The following is a 23,272-nucleotide window of genomic DNA, read 5'->3' as shown; positions in this document are numbered from 1 at the left end:
AACTTTGATCTATTGTCTAGTGCCTTCGGCAGCACAGAGAGACTTCTTATATTCCATTGTGGAAAAAAAGGCCGTTATACAGGAAAAACGAAGACTCAAAGGGTGCAGTCGATAGAGCCGGCAGCAAAACGGAGCCTACCACCGCAGCGTTTCAATAGACAATCAATCTTCATTGACGAGGCCACAAAGACCCGAGAGTAAAACATGCATCTCCAGCAACACAGAGAAGGCTGTTAACAGAAAAGACACCCGAGAACAAATAGACCGCTCCCTGAAACGGATATCCTATACTGGTAAATCCCCCCTTTTTTTGTATTTTCCCTTCATTTTTTCTCTCTCAACCTTTCCAGCATCGATACACCGTTCTCGCACCCCATATCTGACCCCTTTTTAGCAAACACATCTTCTGCCATTCTGGGACATTGGGTGCATTTATATATCGACTGGGCTCAATGCAGAATCCCGATCTAGGGCCGCGCGCTGGATACCTGCCTACAGCCGGAACATTGATGTGTTGGCCGGTGTAGAACTGGAAGGCCGGCTCAGTGCTGAGGACTTCTAGGTGCATCTTTGACTCTTGATGTTTGAAAGAGGCCAGGAGCATGAGATCTCTAGGTCTGGTGTCTAGTGGAATGTCCCCGGGATTGGTGTCGACGATAAAGCAATTGTCAAAGTCGGGACTATTCTCGTCCATCATAAAGGGCTCTGTGACTCTCAGCGGACCGTAAGACTCAATGGTCCCCAGTGGGATGCCCGTCGAATCCGTCGGGAGATACTTATCAGTCGACAGCACTGCTTCTGTATCCCTGATGGTCGGATCGTCACCCAAGTTGAAATAGCTAGTTACAGCGCGTCAGTAAACATCGGCTAGCCAGTAGAAATGGCAGTGAAAATGACCGACCTGTGGTTTGTAACTCCCACAACCGTCTCATCACACTCTGAACCCGTAAATTCGACCTCATACTCAATCTCCAGCTCCGTTTTCCCAGCCTCCTTCCCTGCAATGTACCAGACTCGCAGCTCAACTGTACCGGGATATCCCTCTTCCCCATGCCTGCTCGTGTACCTAAACTCCACAGATTCGCGCCCCTTTCTGTGCACCGGCTTAGGACCATCGAAAAGTCGAGAATTCCAGCCTTCCTTGCCTCCATGCAGAGAGTTGGGTCCTTCTTTTGTGGTAATAACGTATGTCTTATCGTTCAAATTCTTTACAACGCTGTCCTTCAGCCGGTTGGTCGTGCGGCCGATGGTGCTGCCAAAGTACGGCGCATTGTACTTCCTGTACGCCTCTTCATCAGGCAGAGCTAAGACGATATTCCTTCCAGCGACCCGAAACTCCTGGATGAGAGCTCCAAGCGGGAGAAAGGCGAAGTATGTGTCCGGCTGTTTGCCCATGGCTGATCGTTCGGATGTCGATACAACAACACTGGTTAATTAGTTATGAAAACTGCCCTTAATCAACCTATCAGCCTGTCGGGGCTCCTTCAAGGTCTCTCTCCCTCTTCTTCGCCGAAGCGAATCTATCCTCATCGTTGTCCTGCATCGTCATGTCATAAGAGATGCATTAACACGGTGGTTATAGCACATCAAGCCACTGACGTCACCGGAGGCAACCAGCAAACCAGGTAGTTATCGCGATGCTGGTGGTTACAAGTAGCTCTCCCGTCAGCCTATCTGTGTGTTTTGTACATCTGTGTCTGTGTGCCAGCTTATCCTGCATAGACTGATTTCTGTGCCGTGTCGTGAGCGCCATACAACTCCGAGCAAGCTGGCCGAGCAGCTGGGCTAATAACCAACAGGTAAACAATATCCCAAACGGGCAGACGGGGAACATCCTGGCCCGTCTTCACATATTCGAAAACGCTGTCTCTGCGCTCAGACAAAGCGGATGCCACTTATCCCTGTCCTGACGTGCATCGACATACGTCCAGATATCAATTCCTACTGGTTACGGATGCATGCATGAGTTGCTTGTCTGGTAACTCTCACATTTATAGAAATACAAAAAAAGGGGGAATTGCCAGCAAGCAGTCCAAGGAAGCCAACAGCACATGGCAGTGGAGGCTTGAGACGGCAGAGACCCACGATCGGACATGAATTGACCAGAAAGTTGGCCACATCTCGTTGGGAGTTTGCCCGGCGCAATAAAATGTGAGTTGTGAGCCTCCGGATGCGCGAAGGGTGCCCGATGGTTACGTGCATTAACTGCATAAAGTCCAAGGCTGGCCCGATGGGGAAACTCGCCCCGCAGAAGATGCGGGAGTTCAAGATAGGTTATTAGCACGAGAATGACAGAGAAATGGCTGTTGTCTGGTCTTGTACAACGACTCGATAATTATGCCCCTGTTGGCTGCGGCTGAGGACAGGTCAGGGCCAGGTTTCCTGGCAGACGGAAGCCTGGGGCGAATAGTTATGGAGGAATGGATTGAGCTTTCACACTTTCGATGAACAAGAGAAAACCGCAGCATATCAAAACCCTGTAACTAGCCTTCCGTAATCAGATGGCTAATTACTTCAATCCGAGCTGATAGATGACATTCAAGCCTTTTTTTCGAGATCAACCTCCCAGGAACTCCGAAGGTCAATTACAAGACCTTTGGGGTCGACCTTGCTTTTCTTTTTTTAATCATTCTGAAATCTATTTTTGCTTTTTCCCTTGTCAACTCTTGTCAACTCAAATATCGGATGCGTAGTTTTGAACTTTCAAGTGCCTGAGCCAGGAGAGAAAAAAGGGGTGAACAGAGAAATCAGGAATGTCGTCGATCATTATAAAAATCTAGAATAATTGGATGAGGGGGGAGAACCTGGTAACTATGCAGCCTGTGCCACCAGCATCTGCTAAACGCGAATATACAACCAAGGCAAAAATACTAACGCCAGCAAATGCATCGCAGAAGAAAACCATTCATGCCCTATCCTTTCCCTCAAAACGAAATATGAAAGACATGAAAAGAGAGAAAATGGGTCGTAAATCCCAGGGGAATATCGAAATAGAAATAAAGTAAATTGATAGGCCGTAACAGTAGGGTTCATCAGGTTTAGACAAGGGCTGGGCTGGTTAAGTCTGGAAACATGCTACTTTAAAACCAGTTAGTTTGAATATCATCATCCAGGATAGAGAGATGTGGACATACTGAGATTGAATTGAATCCATATTGTCAAATGTCAGAAGAGCATCCGCAAACCCCAACTGGAGACTCTGCGGCGAAACAATGCCCTCACTCCGTGCAGCAGCCAAGTCAGAAAAGAGCGCAGCTGAGTTGAACGCAGTCTGCTGGTCCTGTTGCTGAGCATAATATAGCTGCTGTAGGGACGCAGCCAGTTGACTATGGGCCTGGTTAGGCTCTGACGCAGAGAGTGTTTGGGGGAAGCTGTCCATGACAAAGGAGGTGTCTTCTAGCACCGGGCTCGAAAGACTAGACGGGGAGGAAGAGTCGGGAGTGTGAGAAAGAGGAGAAGTCCCATCAGAAGTCGAATCCATAGATTCTCTGCCCAGATCTTCTTCCTCTACAAGATCCATTTTCTCCGATTGATCTAACAGGTCCATCACGTCTGTCTCTTCGGCCAGCTCCATTTGTCTGGTATGCTGGATAGGTTGAGCTCGTTCTGGGCTCTTGCGTAACAGCTGAGTTTGCATCGTTTCTAAATCTTCTTCGAATCTTGGCAACTTTGCATTTGCCGGCCCATCTCCTAGATTCAGCGCCCCCAGTCGCTCCAGTATGTCGTGTGTCAAGGGATGTCCATTATGAGAGTTATTTAATGGCTTGCCAGGCCACTTATTCCCCTTGACCAACATCTTATACATCTCCTGGATACCGAAAACCAGCGACGTTTGCTGATGCTCCAGTAATTCAACATATCTATAGTGCAATAACTTAGTATATAAACTAATAGCTAGTGATGGAGGAAGAGTATTTACCCTTTGGGGTAGGTCTTGTCGTGTGTCCTCTTGCGCTCTCCATACACACAGACAACGTTATCAGCGCTACACCGGGCGCAGGGCAAATCTCCATCACACTATAGAATTGAAAAGGGGGCCAATGGTTAGCATGTGACCTGATCAGGCAAGATTGGTATGTTTTTGCTTCATCTCACTTCATACCTTTGATTTCTTCAGCCGACATCTGTCGCAGGCCTTGCCAACTCTTTTGCGAATGCCACTGCCATCGTTTGAGTCTGACAGATTTGAGATCCTTGGCGAAGAGGACGAAGACATGGCTCGCGAGCTAGACATGTCACTTGCGGCAACAACTTCGCGTATTGCGCTTGTATTCCAAGGCTCAGGGGGGTATTAAATGGACAAGGAAAAGCCCAGGTAGGACCTGTTCCTTGAGTCGTTTTTGAGTTCAAGCTCACGTTGATACTTTAACTTGACGTGTGGGTATCTCTGGAGGCTTCGTTGCTTGTATCGTGAGTAAGACGAATCAATAATATGGATATTGAATCCTTTTTTGCTTGCGCTTTCAGTGGTGATGCCTCATGCGCTTGAAGCAATGATGTGGGAAACGTGAGCAATAAGTGCCTTTAAGAAGCTGGAGACTTGCGTAAGCGGCCAGGCTTGGTAGAGCTGTATGTATAGTAGCTTAACGAGCTTGATTGAACAGTCTTCCTAATGACAGGAATGCCACATATAGGAGTATAAGTGTAACCAAATGAATCAGAGCAATAGCGATGACTTTTGTAGATGGTATCCAGGTGGCGTTGGTACTTTTTTCGCTTTCTTTTATTCTTCTCTTAGCTCTGAGATTGAAATCGACTCGAAGTATAGAGGGAGGTAGAGAGAGAGAAGGTTGTCGAAGAAAGAAAGGGGAAGTGAATCTTTTAATATCAGTCTTCTTCAAATAGGGGAGAAGAAGGAAGAAATATAAAGAGAAAGGGCTGTGATGTTTAACTTTATACGACATTGCTCATCTCAGGGAACCCTGAAAGTTAGTTCGGCCGGCGATACATGTAGTACATCGCGGTACTCCAACACGACGCCGATTCATCATAAGCAACTCATACTTAGTCAAGTCCACGGAGTCGGTCTCCGTACCAAACTGGCTGGGGTGGGTGTGTGGGCTGGAGGAATGGAGGCTGGAAGACAGCTTCCATTACCCCCAAAGTGTCTTTTTTGCGAAATCCCATGCAAAAATGAGCGAGAAGCCAACATGAGGTAAAAAAAAGTAAAACTAAAAATAAGACAGTTCCATGGTCGAGCAATTGCGAGTATATGCAATAATGTCGCTTTACTCGCCGAGCCGTTGATGTCATTTCCAGAACTATTGTTCTTGTTTATCCTTGGCTGAAGGGCCTCGGGCTGGTTATGTTCCTGGATCCTAGGACAATAGCAGGCCAGTTCTGTTTGTTGGCAAGTATTCGTTTGCATTACTCCGTACTTACAATGACATTGACGTACATACTTCAGTTAAAGGATGCGTATACCTGTGCGTTTGCAAGGGATGGATGCATTTCGGAGCAAACTTCGTTTTCATGTCTAGACTTATGACCATTACTCGTGTCGATGGAACCCAGGAATATAAAAAGGCTCCATATTGCCGTGCGAGTAATGTATGCGCCCATGTTAGTCTTTTTTTAATGTAACTGCCGTCATTCCGGTTTCTTTTCTCATATTGCTGGCTCTCATGCACTGATTCTTCTCGTCGTCCGCGGAAGGAGGAACATTGGGGCCGAGTCGGGCCCGGAGTGAAGCAAGGAGATCATCGACCTGCCCCCTTAGCGCAGCTTTATTTTGCAAACTGACTAATCCAAGTGTATGTACTGATTCCAAATTGGTGAAGACTTAAGTGCCGTATCCGAGACGTATCAGTGTAAGTCAGTACCGGACTTTACGACCATCCATCCCGGGCGAACCTGATCTTGCTTTTTTATTGCTCTTTATGCTTGTTTGGTGAATCGCAGCGCTTTGCCGCATGGTTGAGAAATTCGTCCGCCCATAACTTGGCTCCTTCAGCGTGCCCCTTTGCCTTTTTTATTTTTATTTTTCGTTTTGACCCTTCTGTTAGCCTGTTTTGCATTTTTTTGAGCTAGTTAGGGCGCAGACGCAGCATGTTCGCGAGGCCAAGAGCCCGATTTCTCCCCTCTGCTGGCGGGTAGGCAGCAAGATTCCGTTCATTCGTGGACGAGGGCAGCGGTTCTCTCCCAGTTGTTGACGTGCAATCGTGTGGGCTGTGGGATTTAAGTACGTCCCCTGTTGTTAGAGCTGCTCATCCACCATAAATACGATTGTGTACCTGTATGAGGAAACGGTTGCGATTTTTGTGGCTGAATACTAGAACAAGCGCGTGAAGCGGAGGATGCCGCCGTAAATCCGTCCTCCGTCTCTCCGTCCATCGGTATTAAGCTGCGGACGGGATTTGCATAACGATATACATACCCTCGTCTAACGATCTCCTGATCAAGCTAAAAAAGGGGAGTATGGAGTACATATGTAGGCTCTCGTTATGGCCCTTCCCCTGTACCTAACCTGGCCACAAGACCAGCAACTTCGGTCAACGGCTTCAACCCGCGTTAGGCTCGTACCCCACGCTGTCTGCCCGTAGGGACGGCATCACCATTGCCGACTTGTTAGATACTGGCCTGAATTCCCTCAGTCAAATATAGCAATGCCTGTCGACGGGCCGCGACCTAAACACGTAAGTAAGTATACACCTGGGTAAGCGAGCTGAGAAGCGGCTGCGATTCGTCATCTCGTGGCTGGCTATACAGGGCAGAAGACGGCCCTGTCGTCGTCGCGTCGTCGGAAACCAGCCTCTACCCTCTATCCTTCTCTTTCTCCTCTTTCTTCTCTTTCCAGCGTCTCTTCTGCTGTCGATGAAGTCGATGTCTTGAAGTCAAAGACTTGAAGTTGATATGTTCGTCAAAGCTCGGGCCAGAGCTATATCACGTGGTTACGGAGTAATTACACGTATATCAAATACGCGACATAACCACTAAACCCGAGTAAAGTAACTGTAATAACGGAAAGTAGTTTTCATATCACGTGATGCATAATTTGAACACAAAAGACGAAGACGAAGAAGAAGATGATGATTGATGATGAAGACGACGACGACGACAACAACGAGGATGATTAGCGAGGATGAGACGAAGAGAGAGAGCCTGGCGAAAGAAAAGTAGATGATGCGGCAGCCTGCCATTGAGCAGAATGCCTTCCCCGCACGGCCTGCCTTTATTCTCCGCACGTACGTCACACTTGCTTTTAACCGGGGTGCCAGCTACTTAGCTCTGAACGCGGCTCCAGCGGCACTGATCTATATAACAATGAGGTATATCAAAAGTTGAAATCAGGACCTGCCTGGGTTGAACGGAGATTTGCCTCATTATCCCTGGTCGGGCGAGACGTCAAGAGAAGAGGGCTAAGAAGCATAGATATAAGCGCACATGATAAAATTTAAACCGCAAGCTAACATTGCCTATTAGGGGCCCCTGGACTCTGCATATTGTTTTGAGGCGAGCTCCCCGCGTTCGGTTTGGGGTCATCAGTCGGTGAAGGTGATATGTTATGCATATTACGGGCCCTCCGTGAAAAAAAAGGGGGGTGGTGTGATGTGATGCTGGCACCCTTGCTCGGCGCTGGTAGCGAGACGTTTAAGCAAAGAGCAAGCAGCGGGCGGGCATGATCAAAGCTTCTAGTTGAGCCTAAAAGACCGGGGAATTTGGGTTGAGAAACCCCAAATTTACTCTGTTGCCAGGCCGAATCTTCCGTGCCTGGGGTTCCTAGGTGAGGGTGCCCATTCAGAATGCATGCATACCATGAAAACACAAATAGGGGAGCTGCAAGTGACCTGCCATGGGATGGGGGCATTAGACTGCGTGCGCGGACATCTACCACCGGGCCGCAGGATCCGCGGGGGTGCTTCCGAGGAGAATAAAAGCGCTCGTTCCGATTTAATATCTTCCGGCTATGATTCCTCATCCTGTTAGACGGGATTGCTATATCAATCTCTTGGTCTCCCTCTCATTTAGAGCGGGTTCCTTTAGAGAATGGATCGCGGCATGGAATGTATAGAAGACGACAGTGGGGTGCATCTTGTTTACTTTGCTTTTACGGTGATCCTGGCACAGTTAAAGGGCCGAATCTCCAATCCCTCACTCGGCCAGCTTGAAGAAACGGCGGCTCAACCCGATGTCCGGCAGCTGTATGGAGTATAGGAGGAACCCTTGCATCATATTTCCCTTCCTTCAAACATCCCCGAATTTGGGGGTGTTCCTGTTCCGTTGCACCAAACTTACTGTCAGGGCATACAGCTACGGTCAAGGTATTGACAAAGTAGATGTGAACAGAGCAAACGTATAAGATTGGAACTCAATGATAAATCGTACATATATATGTAGATACGTGGACATAATCGTTAGACAAGGGTAACAGGCAAGATACATATTGAAACATGCATCCAACAAGCTAATAAGCCAAACCAAAAAAAAAAAAAGGGGGAAACAAATAACAAAAACATCCACCCCAAAAGCAAGGTGAAATTAAGCGCAGTGGTGCAGACCTCTATGTATATATAGATATATATCAAATCGAGTAGAATATGGTAGAGACGGGCAAGAAAGTGAGGTTCCGATCCAGCCGTGGGGAGTATATAGCAAAAGAGCAAAAGAGCAAAAAAAAAAAAAAGAAATGCGGAAGGAGGTCGCGTGGTGAAAGTGAAAGGGTATTAGTGTAGGGATTGGTTGGTAGTGGCCAAGTGACGGCGGAACAAAGGGGACGTTCAGGGGTAACGAAGGGTTAGGTGATGGATATATATAAGTGTATGTCTATAAATGGAGGATAATATGGGGGTTGGAGGATGGTATGGGGGTAGGTGCGTTCTAGCTGCGGCTGCAAGAGCATAGTATCTTCCACCATGGTATAGAGATGCGCTCTGCAGGCTTGAACCCCCCTACAAGGCCAGCGGTTGGCTCTGGCTGTTGATGCCTGAGGTTTGTGTTAGAATAGGCCGGCTCACCCATGTCCGGGTCGGGTTTCTTGCTCGATCGTGTAGACAGGGTTCCTGGACGAGACTGCCCCTGGCTGTGACCCTGGTCCTCCCACTGTTTGAGGTTGGGGATCGACTGGTCGGACCTGGGACGTTTCGAGTTTGCTGCGTTAGCTCGTCTGGTCAGGGCCTTTTGGACAGTGAACCAGAGGCTCTGCCGTTGGGAGCGTGCGTCAGAGCTGATGCTGCGTCCCGTCAGGTCCTGTCTCTCCTCTGTGGTGAGAGGCGCTGTCTGGCTGAGAGCTATGGGCTCCGTGGTCCGCCTGCAGGCGGCGGAGAAGAATCGAGATGCAGAGTTCAGTTGCTCTGCCTCTCTGAATGCACGGAGCTGGGCCATCTGCTGCTCGCGGTGTTTTCTGCGGGCTTCCACCACCCGCCGTACAATCACTAGTTATCAAGCCGTTAGCACATATTCATATTGTTTATGGTGATAGTAGAAGAAGAACGTACAGGCGAAGGTCTCCTCGATATTGACCATCTCCCACGCACTGGTCTCCATGAAGCCGCATCCTCTGCTCCTGGCCCATTCGAGGCCCTGTCTGGAGCTGATGACCCGGGCATCCTTGAGATCGCACTTGTTTCCAGCAATGATCTTGACGGGGGGTGGCATGCCTATCTGGGGCAGCTCGCCCGGTTCCTGGCCGGGATAGTCTCGATAGAACTGCTTGAGCAGACGGATGTTCTGTTCCTCTCTGTTCTCCGTCTCCATGTCAATCATCTCCATGAAGTGGCCCAGCGTCTCGAGCGTGGGCTCGTTCGTGATATCGTAGACGAGCAGAAAGGCATCGGAGTTGAGGTTCGACGCAGCCCAGAGGCCGCGATATTCCTCCTGGCCGGCAGTGTCTGTGAGAGAGAGGAAGTACGGCAGCCCGTCGACCGTCCGAGTCACCGAGTAGGAGTCTTCTGTATAATCCCAGTCATGTTAGGTTCTTCTTCTTCTTGTTCTTCTTCTCCGTCTTCATCTCGATGTCTCTTGGTCTCTCGCCTGCGGGGGATTCGTACCGATTGTTGGATCGTACCTACGACCGCGACAGTTAGCCCTTCGATCTCTTCACTCTAGATATCACATCGTCTCTCTGTATTCTCTTTTTCTCTACTTACTCGTGAGTCCACTGGCTTCGGACCAGCCGCAGCGTTATCGACGACTTGCCTGGTTCCCGTCGGTTCAGTCAGTATCTGCATCCTTCGCTATATCCAGGCCCTGCTAATAACAACAACATCACAGCAACATCACCAACGACCGCGCAAAGAGACCGAGACGTACCGCATCCTCCATCACCGCAGATAGTAATGGAAACCGTCTCCGCCATGAGCTTGCGGACAGCCTTTGAGCAGGCCTGCGCCGGCAAACACACCGCGAAGACGATTCCGCCGTCGTTCTCGTATCGACCCCGGTGGGCTTCCTCGAGTCGCAGGTCCCACGGTCCGCCGTCTACAGGCCGCGCTCTAAGTCAACTAATATAGCGAATAACGGTTATATATCTCTGCCAACGACGCTGGATAGTGCGGATATGGCGACTGTATCAGCAGGCTTTGTCCGCGTCCGCCGGCGAGTGTGCTAGTTAACGAGAAAAGAGACCTATCGCCTGCTGCTCTTTTTTTCCTGGCCTGCGTGTTTCAGAGAGTCGCCATCGTCTGTCTGCTTTCGCCTGAGAAGCCCCCCTTGGAACCCACAGGGTGTTCGCCTGTCGCCTACTTATATATTATATATATACTTATACTGAGGCTGCTGGCCACTGTCTATCTACCGTCGAGAAGAAGAAGAAGAAGACCAAAAGCGGAGGAAGACGACGAAGAAGCAAAGTCGAGATGATATCACGGCTCCCCAGCTGCTTGGTCGCTGTCTATGCCCTTTGTAGTATCGCGCAAGCCTCGAGTTGGCTGCGATGTGCAACTTGAGAGTCGAGAAGCTGGATGGAACAGCTTGCTTTTTCTCTCTTCTCTTCTCTTCTCTTCTCTTCTGCTTCCTGGTTCTTGATGCAGACGCTGATGCTCTATTTCTATGGCTGTTATATTCATTATTCATGTACATACTGGTGTGACGCTGGAAAAAGAAGGAAAAAAAGGGGGAAGAGGAGGAGGAAACATGCAGGGGGAGGGAATATATTGAATCGTGTGCAAGATGATATATATCAGACAGGCTTGGATATATATGATATGGCGACGGATAGAGACATCCTCTACCCCGTACACATCGTCGTCATCTTAGATCCTAGATTTCCTGCATGTCATTGTCTGGGTCCTTTGCAGGGAACATGGATTGTGCTGGTAACCAGGTAACTAGCAGCTCAGGAGGTCGATCCCGGAGTACAGCTGCTGTCTCCCCAGGCAACATCATACACCGCGCGCCAGAGCTTGTTCATATCGAACAGCATTGCCTGTGTCATCCAGAGCCTGCAGTCCGCTGGCTCGTTGACAAACTGCCGCGGTGTCCTCGAACGGTCGTCTGGCCGGACAGCGTTGCGGAAGTTGACTCGGCCGCCTGAACCGGCCCCCCTGGTGCGAGCCAGCACGTACTCGCCGGTGCGGTACATCTCGCCGATAGACGTCTTTGCTAGGCGCTCTCGTTCCTGGACCGTGGAATACCCAGTATACACCAACGAGGCGACCTGGTACATCTGCAGGTAGGTCAATACCTGTGAGCCCTTGACGCCGCCGACTGCCTGGACGGGCCCGTCGCGCGGCCGCCCGCCTGTCACTACCGATTTCACACCGTTGCGCTTCAGCAGGTCCGCGAATATCGCACAGGTTGAGCTGCAGGTACCGTCGGTCAGCAGGATCATCTCCTCTGGCTTGAAGACGGGAGGCGGTAGGTTGATTCGGTTCAGGTAGCCGGCCACCACTGTGTCTCCCGATGCGAAAGCCAGGTCCTCACTCTTCAGGTTCCAGGTCGCCAGCTGCGTGAAGTTGAAGCCACCGACTTGCTCTGGGCCGAAGAAGTCGTTCCAGCCCGTCAAGACATCTCCCTTGGTGTCGATATACACGCCAATGTCGAAATCGGATCCTCGCATAGACAGGCCCATGGTGCTGTTGCGCTGCTTGGGATCGGCCAGCAGCGCAGTCACTTTGCTGCCAATGAAGTTAAGCTGCTCGGTAGCCCGCAGGTTAGATGCATCATTGGGCTCTGTGTTGGGAAACAACTATAGAGCCATACCATGTTAGTCCGTAGATCTCATGTACTAAGGCAGCTTAAGACGGAGAATTACCTGTTTGAAGACATCATATCCCAGAAAGACGGCACCGCCTCCGTTGGCAGTCACATCGATGATGAGCTTCGACTTGCCCTCTTTCTTGCAGGCAGCCAGAAACCTGGTGATAACAGAACTGAACTCCTGGAAGTGCAGGTCACCGGACTTGTCTGACCCGGAAAAGGAGTTTATAGACAGAACGGCAGTGTCTTTTCGGTCGCCATCAAGGAAATACCCAGCTACATCACCTAATTTAAACTCCTCCACGGCCTTTGGGAAGAGTGCTCTCACAGCCTCACCAGATACGCCTCGTTTGTGGCGATGGACTTCCTTCCGGCCCACGGCCATGATCACATCACGTTTCTTCTTCTCCTGCTGCTGCTCAAGCTTCCCATTGCAAAACGTATCGTAAAAAGTATCGCCGCTCACTACGCCGGTGAACGACTGCTGGAAAGTAGCGTAATTTGTGAACTCCCTCGTGGTGCCGTTTTCAAAGGTAATCGTCGTGTTTGGGCCGGTGTATGCACCCCCAATGCCAAAGAAGGCACCAGACGAGCCCTGCTCGTACCTTGGAATGGAGTGGAAGAGGGAGTTGTACAATGCATCTGGATCTTGGTAACCGTCGTGGTATGACCAGGCCTGCAGCCACTGGACGGCATCCTGGCCGTCGATGGACTTGATCGCAGATGCTTTCCACTTTACTTTTTCTGTTGCAGTTGTATTCAAGTCGCCTACATATGTCCATCAGCAACTAACCTTCACACAGGTGAAAAAGCAGACATGCAGTACATACTGAAAATGTATATCTCTGGGTGTTTTTTCCCATCCGGGGAGACGGAGACGAGAGATCCGATCTCGTCTCTTAGGAAGGTAAACGTGCTGATAGCGTCGAGGCTGAGATCGAAATGTCCATCGTGCGCAGACGCGGCCAGCCTGGTCAAATCACTCTGGAACTCATACTCGTTGGCATACTTGTTACCTGTTGCTTTATCTCTTATCTCCCTTAACCCGCCTTCAAGGTCAACTCCAGGCAGTAGATATCCCTTTGGCGGGTCTGGGAGATAATCGATCGTGCTCTGCCATGAGAAAAAGGAATCAAGACCGTCAATAAGTTTGACAGCGTCTTCCTTTTTGAACGGGACAGATGTTAGACAGGAGTAAGCAAGCTCAGCAGTAACGATGAATGTGCGAGCTATGGATGTTTAGCAGAGAGATCCAGCCTGATATCTATCATATGACATGTAACTAACCGTCTGGATTCCGCTTCAACTGCTCCTTTTGGGCAAGAGACACCTTTTCACAGGGCTCCTGGCGCTGATATGCCTTTGACAATGTCAAACTCGGCCTGGCAAGTGTGTGTGGTATAGATGAAAACGCCGTTAATGCAATGATACCGTTATGTAGCCAACCCATAACTGGATATTGAAGGAAGAAGAAGAAGAAGAATCGGAGTTGCACAGTGTACTTTTCGTACACAGAAATGAGAAAAGGAATATAATATGGCAAAATGGTGTATAAACGTCTTGTGGGAGGGTGATGTTGTAGATTCGACTGCGTCTCTGCAGAGTAGATGACACAGCGCAACAATAGATCAAATACACAAAACAAATGAAGATAAAGAGAAACAAGAAGAAGAAAACTGCAGCTCTTCTTCACGAAATAGAGGAATATCTATTTCTATGCCCGCGGAGGGCCATGACCCAGCCCAGTTGAGGCTGGCTGCCGGCGCCTGGTGAAATCGCCCCCTGTCCGGCGGGTAGCTCAGATCCTTCGTCAAAGGCCAGCAATTGGAGGCCAGCAGGCCAATCCAGGCCGTTTGCTGACCCTGAACATGTCAGTAATAACAGTCCCAGTATTAGTGACGGCCGCTGTGTGTTGCATTAGACGTATCGCGACGGCCGCTGACATGTCCACTATTGGCCCTGCGCCCTCGCTGCCGACGGATGTGAATCCACAACGCTCTCAGCCAGTTGCAGGGCGAAGTCAAATACTAAGCAGTCAGTTGCAGCCTTCCCTTGTTTGTTGGTGATATGTACGCAGGCGTCCTTCGTGCCGGGCGGTGCTCCGGCTGTTGGCTCGTTATATTGGTTGACCAGCAGCATCAGTATCACCGTCGCCTGTGTATCCTGTCTATTTTTAGGAGACAGCGCCCTCATGCTTCTGCTGCGCTGACGAGGCCTCATCTCGCTCATCTTCTTATCCGCTTTCTTGTCATCTTCTTTGCTTTCTTCTTCTCGTTGTCTTCGTTTTTAACTCCTTGACGGCGCTTAAATGGCGATATCAGGTGACTTCACCCGTTCCAGCGATATCAAGCTCGCTGATTCTGATTATTATTATTATCATCATCATTATTACTGTTATTGTTATTGAGAATCCCTCATACGCCTTTCTTGAAGGATCCCTAGAGTTGGAGCATAAAAAACTTCCGTTGGTGCAAGCAGGACAAGGTAGTTAACTGGCGGGTTATTTAGTTAGTTACCCCTGTCCTTAGTGAACGGACGGCAACTATATGAAACGCAGCCGTCATCCAGTAAGCCAGCGAGCTTACTACCTGACCATTATTCAGGCCTGTACATACATATATAGAGTTACGTCACTGACATGCCGCCGGAGCAGTTGGATATGGTATCTGTCGTTTCTATTCTCTTCTTCTGGTGAATCCTTGGATGCCTGGACGGTGTCATATAATATCGACTGCTTAACTATAGGCTAGAGGCATCCATAGACAGCACCCACAGTCCATGTAATGACGTAGCTAACTACTTATATCCTGTTCTTCTATGCATAATCAACAGCTTGCTGACCCCATATTTCCCCGTCGCCGTCTGTCTGTTCTGGCCCCTGGTTACCCCTGCAAAGACTACGTTTCATCCTCCAGCAACAGCAACTAAGACTGCCACTTGATACTCCGTACACAGTGAACCACCTGCTCAGTGAGGATATCTACAGCTACCCTGACTATCCAGACCCTGTCTCCCTCAAGCAAAAGAGACCAGCATCGATGTAAATCGACAAACCAACAGATAATCCATGTCACCCACGGCCTCCGATTGGTCGTGCCGCGAAAACGTTAAATCCGCCCTGGGGTTTTTGTTCCTTTTCGTCGCTTTTTCGACGTCGACAAGAAAAATAACCAGCGAAAGATCGACAGCGAGGGACAAAACGTCGCCAGAGACATCGACCTGACAAGCTCGCTTATTCCTGACAGGCCTCCAGACGCCCTCCAGTGGGGAGTAAACTACTATGCAAGATGGCGATGGCTATGAACCCAGCGGCCGCGCGTGTGCGTGAGAACCAGCGCCGTTCCCGCGCGCGACGCAAGGAATACATCCAGGAGCTCGAAACCCGCCTCCAGCAATACGAGCGCCATGGAGTCGGCGTCACCATCGAAGTGCAGACGGCGGCCAGGAAGGTCTCCAGGCAGAATGCCATGCTGAGGTCACTGCTTCACTCCTGCGGCGTGACGGACGCCAGGATTGATGAGTGTCTCGCCTACGCTGAAGAGAACAACTGCAGCCCCAGCATCGTCTTCGACACGCTGCCCCTCGCGGCCGCGGCTGCACCAAAACCACGACGAGCGCCAAAACCAAAACCAGCACCGGAACCGCAACCATCACTGCCACGGGTGCTGGCACCGGCGCCGGCGCCGGCAACAGTGGCACCAGCAGTCTCCCCGGCGGTGGAACAGCGTACGGCTGCGCCCATGCTCGCACGCCGTCCACCGTCAGCCTGTTGCCGCCCACAGCAAGGATCCCAGGGATGTCCAGCCCAGGTGGCCGAGGGTGTCCCTAATTTTGTACCACCACAGACCTGGTCCGCTAGTTCGCTTGATAGTACCCATTCCCCAATGGAAGCTGCTATTCCATCATCGAACTGTGCATCCGCGCCTGACTTGGCCTCACAGTGGATTGATGACATGACCCCCTGCGAAGAGGCCGCGAAGATAATCGCGAGCATGCGGGTAGAGCAAGACGAGCAAGCTGTGCGAGCTGAATTGGGATGTGGGCTAAACGCAACATGCATGGTCGACAACATGACCATCTTCCAGGCGATGGACCGATGGTGATATCCCAGGAACCACCCCCCAAAAAATAAACAATAGAACAAAAAAAACCAATAACGAGACCGACACTGGAATGGAATGGAATGGAAACCTTTTTCTTATTATTTCATATCGCATATCCCCCTTTTCGGAGTATAATACCCTTGGACCATTTACCGTCTATAATCGAGTGAAACGAACGACACGGAAACTTTTTTTTTTTCTAAAAATCACGATTCATTATGGCAGTCTAATTTTGAACTTATTATCAATTTACCCGCCTTTTCGTTAATCATCCCTTTTCGGTTTTCTGATAGAAGAATCCTCTATGGCCTTGGAAGTGGGAGATCCGGGAACCGGTTCATGACTTGATCGCGTATATCTTGAAGGAACCTATACATATATATGGCTTGTCAATAACTAGTCTGTGGAGCCTCCTCCCACCGGAAAAAAAAAAGAAAGGAACGTCACCACTTACCCGCCCATTCGTTAAAATCAACATTTGCAACTGCGGCCGCCGACTCGGCTGAGACTACTCCTCCGCTGCAGCAGCCTGGCTTACTCTTCGTGCTGCAGCCGCCAGCAGCCGGACCGTCGTCTTTGGCGGTTGTATAAACGTTCAAGTCCGACTTGGTGTCGACAATAAGGATATCTACACACATTAGTTTTGACGGATATATCATTTCATTCGATCCCTCAGGACATACCGTTGAATCCAGCGCTGCGGAAGTACTTCTCGTAGTCCGCAACCTGGCTGGCACCGGCAATGCAACCAACATAGAGAGCCACGCTCTTACGGATCTCGGCTGATAGTGGCTTTTTGGCAAGGATATCGCTGATGGCAACCCGGCCGCCAGGCTTGAGGAGGCGGAACATCTCGTTGAAAACAAGCTGCTTCTCTGATTCGGGGACAAGGTTCACCACACAGTTGCTGATGATACAGTTGGCAATGGAGTCAGGCAGGTTGATGGCTGTGATCTGCGAGTCGACAAAGGAGACGTTCTCCGCCTTTGCGTTTTCCTTGTTCTTGTTTGCCCTCTCGAGCATGTCCTGTTTCAATAAAAAAAACAAGTCAGCTGCTGCATGGCATCGCCAAAAAACGAACTGCACGATCGTGTGTTCCTCTTGCCTTGTTCATGTCTACTCCGATGACCTTGCCGGTAGAGCCCACAGCCTTCGCAGCTAAGAATACATCGAAGCCGGCACCCGAGCCTAGATCAATCACGCATTCTCCCTGCCCCAGTTACGAGTCAGCCATTACAATGAAACAAAACCACAGAAGCCACCACAAACCAACCTCCTTCAGGTTCGCAAGTGCCAATGGGTTTCCGCAGCTCAGTCCGAGATTGGCGTTTGCCGGCGTGTTTGCCAGCTCTTCCTCGCTGTACCCAAACGCTGCCGCCACCTTTCGGCTATAGGCATCATCGTCACTAGTTCTAGCGGCTAAACCATAGTGCTTCTGAACATCGTTGTAAACCTGTTGGTTCTCCATTGTGGCTTTTTGGCAAAATTGCTTGCGGGAAGGTGTCAATCAATCAATTATTCTGGCTTGGGAGTAAAGTAGCGGATATATTCACCTCACTTCCTCTCTGTTTATATATCCAACACCTCGCGTAGCGGCCAAGGACGGGTATGTCACAACTATCTTCTGATTGGCAGGGCGCAAAGCAAACAACACATACGAGCTTGGACCCTCAAACGGCTTTCATATACACTTCCATCGTTACAGGCGCTTCAGAGTAGTAATACAACAGTGAATTATAATATCTGCGTCTAGATTTAAGGCCCAAAAGCAAAGAGCCATATATACTCCCGTTCGCCTCGTATAAAGTAGTGTGCATAAATACACGGCCAGATTCTCAGAAATTGCGGTATGGCCTCCTCTTGGAGTATTATGCCTGCTGCTCCCTCCCTGATGAAAATGCACCAGTCATAATAAGTAGCATATGTTCCCAAAAAAAGATGGTTCGTCGTAACATATAAAAGGGAAAAATCGGAGTGAAAAATATCGTTTTCTTACAAGGTTTCGGCGTTGGGGATGGGGTCCGCTGCCATCCACGGCGTTAAATGTCGCTCTCCCCAGATAACTATCGCCCGTTGGCCTGGTTCAAGTGGATCTTGAATAGTTATCCGGCCGAGTCTGACCCCCCTCCACATACACGAACGATACAGGTGAAGCCAAATTCAGCTTGAAGGTGCTTATCGAGCTGCCACACTCAGCCTTCGTTCGTCGGGTGGAGGCTTAAGGTTGAAGGGTGTTTTATGCCCAGTTCCTTCGTCTGGGTGTGATGTCTCAGCACCAGGGTAGGGTGAGGGTGCCTTGACTGATTTTAGGATAGAATTTCCCATTTCTTCGCCTTGGAAATTTTGTCTGTCTACTGCGTTTTTAAAGATAGTGATCTCAACCCGTCAGTAGCAGGGAGTTCCACTGGACGAGACGATACTGTCCTGTACCGAGCAGCAGGCCGAGATGGCAGCTGAGTGGCATTTTGGCAGGTATCGCCAGAGCGGTCAGTGAATGAGGAATAAGTGCCGCCACCGATGTCACCGGGAAGCTCTGTAACATCCTGGTGATGGGATAGGGTGGTATCTGTCATTGTTGACTCTCCGTGCTGTACAGCATAAATTAGTATGGCTGAAACATAGCTGAAAATTAGGCGAGGGTGAGCGTGTATACGTACAGTAAAGGGAATGGGTATTCTGCGAATGTAGCCCATGCTTTTGTTTACATCCGCCCAGGCAAGAACTATTGATTCGTCGCCCTGGAGCACCATGAACGACATCGCGAAAAAGCTACACCTGGCAGTAAGCTCCTTGGTAGTAGCCAGTCTCCGGGCTTCCATCACACTCGAGTTGAGGTTAGTCACAAGGTAGAGGTGGCCTTTGTCGTTCACCATGCCAAGCTGTTTTCCAGTTAAGGAGAAAGCACCGCATTGTACTCGTGTGCCGAGACGACGTCCATGACCGGAACCATCGGCCTTGATTTCGACACGATGTCCGGTCTTAGGAGACAACAATAACGGTGTGCCTGATTGTGTCCATGTCGTAATACATACCAAGTCATCCTCTCCGCCTACACCAGGCCTATAGAGAACTGAAGATATTCCTCCATCTTCCGACTCATGCAAGGGAATGGGATAATGGCAGTTGGAGAGCTCTTGGAAAGTGAACGTCGATGCTCGGCGGAGGAAGGTTTGGATTACGCCTTTCGCATTTCTCGTGCTTGCTATGAGTGTCTCCCCATCAGGCGAAAAGGAAAGCGTGTCAACAGACGGACAATCCTCACATTCGCTATGGTATCGGCCATGAAGACGGAACTCTCGCTGGGGCTCAAACATGGCGGTTTTGAAGAACCGAACAGTAGCATTCTTAAATCCAACAACGACGTATGACTCTCTTGGGCAAATAGCGATGCTCTTACACCACTGGGACGAAGGCATTTGATACTCTAGAGGTGCGGCGGTGGGGAAAGAAAGGTTGATGATTCGAAGCTATGTGTTCAATATAAGTGGTTGCCAATAGGATAAGAATGAAAAGATTAAGCCAACAGCATACACATACCGTGAGTTTTTGGTCCTTGCTTCCAACTATATACGCCAAATATCTTTTCGTAACAGCAGCAAGGAGACATGAGCCTTCAGTGGGAATGATTCTAGTCACGGCTGCAGGAGTCACACCAACGTCCCATACTTGAATCGTAGATGGCATCCAGAATAGAGCATTGGTGCTGTTCTGTGAAAGGCTGACATTCATAAGTTTTGACACCCTCCCTTTCACTTGAGACTTTGCAGCGCTAGTCAGGTTCTTCAGGCAGATTTCCTCTGGTCGCTGATTTTCCATTGATCCAGATGAATGAGAACTTGCATCTCCTGAAGCTGCAGACCGATGTTCTCTTTTAGATTTATTGAATATCCTTGCTATCCTGCCTCCATGCAGCGACCTAATCGAAGTACCAGCACGAGGCGGTGAGACACTATGTTGGCTAGCTGTACGATGGATATCCGCTATCTTGACTGATTGCTTCCGACGCGTTGCAGAACCATTATGGGCGGAATGGTCTGATGTATTGGTAAGATGTTGTTGAGAAAGTTCAGCATCAGGGCTGACCACTTCGGTTATTGACCCGAGCTCTTGAGTATGGGTATCTTCAGAAGCGTATCTGGTATCTGGTGACACTGGAGATATGCTAGTAGCGGTGGTTGGGGATCTCCCTATGGTGGTCGGGCTGGGGCTGGGATTAGGACTTTGCGGAGGCCTAAGAGATGATGCTGGATCGGAGAGTAGCTATATGTATTATCAGTATCATGATTAAAACGTAAGGTATATAAACCAATGTCACTAACTTTGGGTGGAAAAAGTCGATATGGAGGAGAGAAGTGTCGTAGCTCGCTAGGAGGATCAGCATTATACTCGACGTCATTGAGGAGTTCCCATGTTTCTCTTATAAGCGGTATCTCCCGCGCAAGTGTTACTATTTGTTTGCATTGGACACATTTCGTGTTTGACGGTAATCCAATTTCAGACCCTTCAGCTGGCTTCTGTTGATAATATTAACATCTGTTGTATGTTGTCAGAAAGGGATATGCACATATGCGTACCGGAAATTCAAGTTGCTCTAGAACTCGTAACTGGGTATTTCCAGCAAGATGGCATGACTTGCAGTTTAGTGCATATACTCGTGGTACTCGTGGCACCACGTCTTCAGACGTCTCATTTGGGTCGTCGAGGAGAGTTATGCGCCTATTGACCTCCGCAATTGCATGCATCAGCGGTCCATCGCTTGACCGATGGATAATTTGTCGGTTTGAAAGTGATGAACAGAATGACTTGATGGCTTCTACGCCATTCACATCACCAAGAAGCCCGGATAGATTTCGGAATCCATTGATCGGGGGTGTATCTGGTAAAATGGTTCGGAATGCTTCACTAAACATGGACAGGAGTTCTAGTTTTGGGTAATTGTTGGGCATGCGTATTTTATCAAGACAGGCTAGGATCACATCTCTGGTTTTGGCACATGACGCTGGGAGGTCAAAGTCTTCGGTCTCCTCAGAAACCGCATACTGAATAGATGCACCAACAACGAATTGGGTGATATCTCTCAGGGCCAAAAACTGGGTCAGCCAGTTATTAGAAGGGCTCTCCTGCTCAACAATAGTAGAGACATATCGATCTGAAAAGCAGTCATGTAGAGGGTACTTTGCTAGGTAATCAGTAAACATATTTTAACGATGTATGATGGCATAGAAGAGAGATAGTAGCCAGGGAATATACGGAAAGACGGGTCATACCAAATCAAAAGCTAAGTTGGGGATTTCCTTCATCAACTTTCTGGGGAGAGGAAGCGATGTTGGGTCCATACGCAACGCATTAGCCATATCTCGACAGATAAGTAGGAGACATGGTCTCGGCCCAGGGTAACGGTCATGTAGCTTGTCGAGAAGCCTATGGATTCGAGCAAATCGGTGTTTCTGGTCCTTTACATCGGGTAGGCTCTTGGGATGGAATGACAGCACCCGCAACGCCGTCGAGACGAGGTCGGCAAGCTGCACATCCAGCTGCTGATGAACATTGAACAAGTTCTCATGTCCCTCAATGACAACCTGCAATATGAATTCGACAGACCGCGCGATGGTCTCCCAATTGGCCAGGAACCCCACGTATTCTTCAGCCAGTTCCCTTTCCGATGGCAGTGATAGGCGTTGGATATAGAGGACGGCGTTGAGTTGGGATAGCAGGGTGCCGACAAGTTGCTGGAATCTCTCACGGTTGCTATCAGCATATATCTTATCCAGCGAGAACCTGCCCAGCAGTTCCAAAATTATATCATCGGCATCGCTTCGAAGGCTCAGGAGTCGGAAGACGTTCGCAAGGTGGAGGAACTGGGTAGATGCAGTTGCAGGAGCCATGGCATCGGCCCGGGTTGGGGGTGTAAGTCGTACGCCCGTTGCGGGCGTGATCGATTAAAAGTATTCAGATGCCTAGGTCTTCGAAATGTGTATGAGCCGCCTCTCTTCTTCCACCTGGTAACCGTTCTTAGTTCTCACACAATCACCACTTCTTTGCTGACCCGTATCTGGTTTTCTAGATTGGTCTTGTAAATGGCCTTCGGTTCCAAGCTCTTCACTCCAGGTGTGCGGTGCACTCAGGGACAACGTATGTGCTGGTCCGTGCCCCTGGCCAGCGAAATGGACGATCCGCCTCAGCGACAAGATAGCTCGAAGATGCCTTTTCTATGATGAGATACACGGCCTTTCATAGCGGTAGGCTCGACGGGATAACGAGGGTAGGAGATCCGAAGCAGCTCTGGGGTGGTCTCAACAGACCATCGGAAGGGCGATAGTCAGTGCAGCACGATCGCAGATAGTTAGATAGAGATTCGGCGGCAACGATAACGGGCGGCGACAGTGTCGGCGATGATGAAGGATAATTAAATATCGAATTTCAAAACGGGTCAACGAATGAACGATCTCTGCGTCAAGTGGGACATTCAAGAGTTTTAACTCAGGCGGCTGCCCAGCCACGATCCAGAAATGCAGCCGTGCTTATATTTTGTCAGTCTGGCACTGATGTCTGGAGTATATCTGGAGCAATCAGTGTATAGTATCAATCAATACTCTGTTCGGCTCAGCCCCTGGTCCAGGTGTCCGTTTCTGCTGACATGCATCTATCTGCTTTTCTGAGGCGATATTTGTTTCTGCCTGCTGCTTGGACGTCATTCAGCTCCGTTGTTACTCCGTACATGAAATGTATTTGCTCATGTGGCTTTTCGCGGCCAGGAGTCGGGTTGTTTTGGGAGATTAGAATATCGCTACTTGTACCTCCGTACTTTAGGGTACTTGTATGGAGTAAATGGTCAATATGTTCCCTCTCCCCGGCGATAACTGGAGCAGATACTCCTTAACTTCTCCGCAATTGGCGTGAAGGGGCTCACTTCTCCATAACAAATAGTTGCCCTTATATGTACAGAGTAGAATCTACATATTCAAGACCGTTGGCCACTAGGCCGAATTATAATGGGAGGAATTCGAATAGCTGCGGCTATGTCCTCTGGGAGG

General features: G+C 49.5%; 7 protein-coding genes across 7 annotated transcripts; 1 reads left to right on the top strand and 6 right to left on the bottom strand.

Annotated features, from left to right (window-relative positions):
• Nucleotides 1-337: 337 nt before the first annotated feature.
• MGYG_05653 (aldose 1-epimerase) lies at nucleotides 338-1,395 on the bottom strand (the record flags this gene model as incomplete). Its single annotated transcript, XM_003173019.1, has 2 exons — nucleotides 338-839; nucleotides 902-1,395. The coding sequence occupies 2 exons, from the start codon at nucleotides 1,393-1,395 to the stop codon at nucleotides 338-340; spliced, it is 996 nt and encodes a 331-aa protein (XP_003173067.1).
• Nucleotides 1,396-3,038: 1,643 nt separating this feature from the next.
• MGYG_05652 (hypothetical protein) lies at nucleotides 3,039-4,216 on the bottom strand (the record flags this gene model as incomplete). Its single annotated transcript, XM_003173018.1, has 4 exons — nucleotides 3,039-3,078; nucleotides 3,135-3,860; nucleotides 3,920-4,017; nucleotides 4,103-4,216. 4 exons carry the CDS (start codon nucleotides 4,214-4,216, stop codon nucleotides 3,039-3,041), a joined length of 978 nt encoding a protein of 325 aa, XP_003173066.1.
• A 4,601-nt stretch (nucleotides 4,217-8,817) lies between these two features.
• On the bottom strand, nucleotides 8,818-10,166 carry MGYG_05651 (hypothetical protein; the record flags this gene model as incomplete). The annotated part of the gene is made up of 4 exons (XM_003173017.1): nucleotides 8,818-9,371; nucleotides 9,435-9,887; nucleotides 10,004-10,040; nucleotides 10,086-10,166. 4 exons carry the CDS (start codon nucleotides 10,164-10,166, stop codon nucleotides 8,818-8,820), a joined length of 1,125 nt encoding a protein of 374 aa, XP_003173065.1.
• Nucleotides 10,167-11,272: 1,106 nt separating this feature from the next.
• On the bottom strand, nucleotides 11,273-13,585 carry MGYG_05650 (peptidase S41 family protein; the record flags this gene model as incomplete). The annotated part of the gene is made up of 4 exons (XM_003173016.1): nucleotides 11,273-12,124; nucleotides 12,191-12,903; nucleotides 12,966-13,364; nucleotides 13,423-13,585. The coding sequence occupies 4 exons, from the start codon at nucleotides 13,583-13,585 to the stop codon at nucleotides 11,273-11,275; spliced, it is 2,127 nt and encodes a 708-aa protein (XP_003173064.1).
• A 1,837-nt stretch (nucleotides 13,586-15,422) lies between these two features.
• On the top strand, nucleotides 15,423-16,238 carry MGYG_05649 (hypothetical protein; the record flags this gene model as incomplete). The annotated part of the gene is made up of 1 exon (XM_003173015.1): nucleotides 15,423-16,238. The coding sequence occupies one exon, from the start codon at nucleotides 15,423-15,425 to the stop codon at nucleotides 16,236-16,238; it is 816 nt and encodes a 271-aa protein (XP_003173063.1).
• Nucleotides 16,239-16,681: 443 nt separating this feature from the next.
• On the bottom strand, nucleotides 16,682-17,706 carry MGYG_05648 (arsenite S-adenosylmethyltransferase; the record flags this gene model as incomplete). The annotated part of the gene is made up of 4 exons (XM_003173014.1): nucleotides 16,682-16,866; nucleotides 16,922-17,264; nucleotides 17,320-17,448; nucleotides 17,512-17,706. 4 exons carry the CDS (start codon nucleotides 17,704-17,706, stop codon nucleotides 16,682-16,684), a joined length of 852 nt encoding a protein of 283 aa, XP_003173062.1.
• A 707-nt stretch (nucleotides 17,707-18,413) lies between these two features.
• Nucleotides 18,414-22,123, bottom strand: MGYG_05647 (WD40 repeat protein; the record flags this gene model as incomplete). Its single annotated transcript, XM_003173013.1, has 7 exons — nucleotides 18,414-18,614; nucleotides 18,659-18,826; nucleotides 18,896-19,705; nucleotides 19,776-20,498; nucleotides 20,558-20,752; nucleotides 20,813-21,412; nucleotides 21,506-22,123. The coding sequence occupies 7 exons, from the start codon at nucleotides 22,121-22,123 to the stop codon at nucleotides 18,414-18,416; spliced, it is 3,315 nt and encodes a 1,104-aa protein (XP_003173061.1).
• Between the last annotated feature and the right edge of the window lie 1,149 nt (nucleotides 22,124-23,272).

This window comes from Nannizzia gypsea, genomic scaffold (assembly GCF_000150975.2).
Source record: "Nannizzia gypsea CBS 118893 supercont1.4 genomic scaffold, whole genome shotgun sequence".
In the NCBI taxonomy this organism is placed as follows: domain Eukaryota; kingdom Fungi; phylum Ascomycota; class Eurotiomycetes; order Onygenales; family Arthrodermataceae; genus Nannizzia; species Nannizzia gypsea.
The sequence above is the reverse complement of the archived record's forward strand: the minus strand, read 5'-3'. Positions and strand labels throughout refer to the sequence as shown.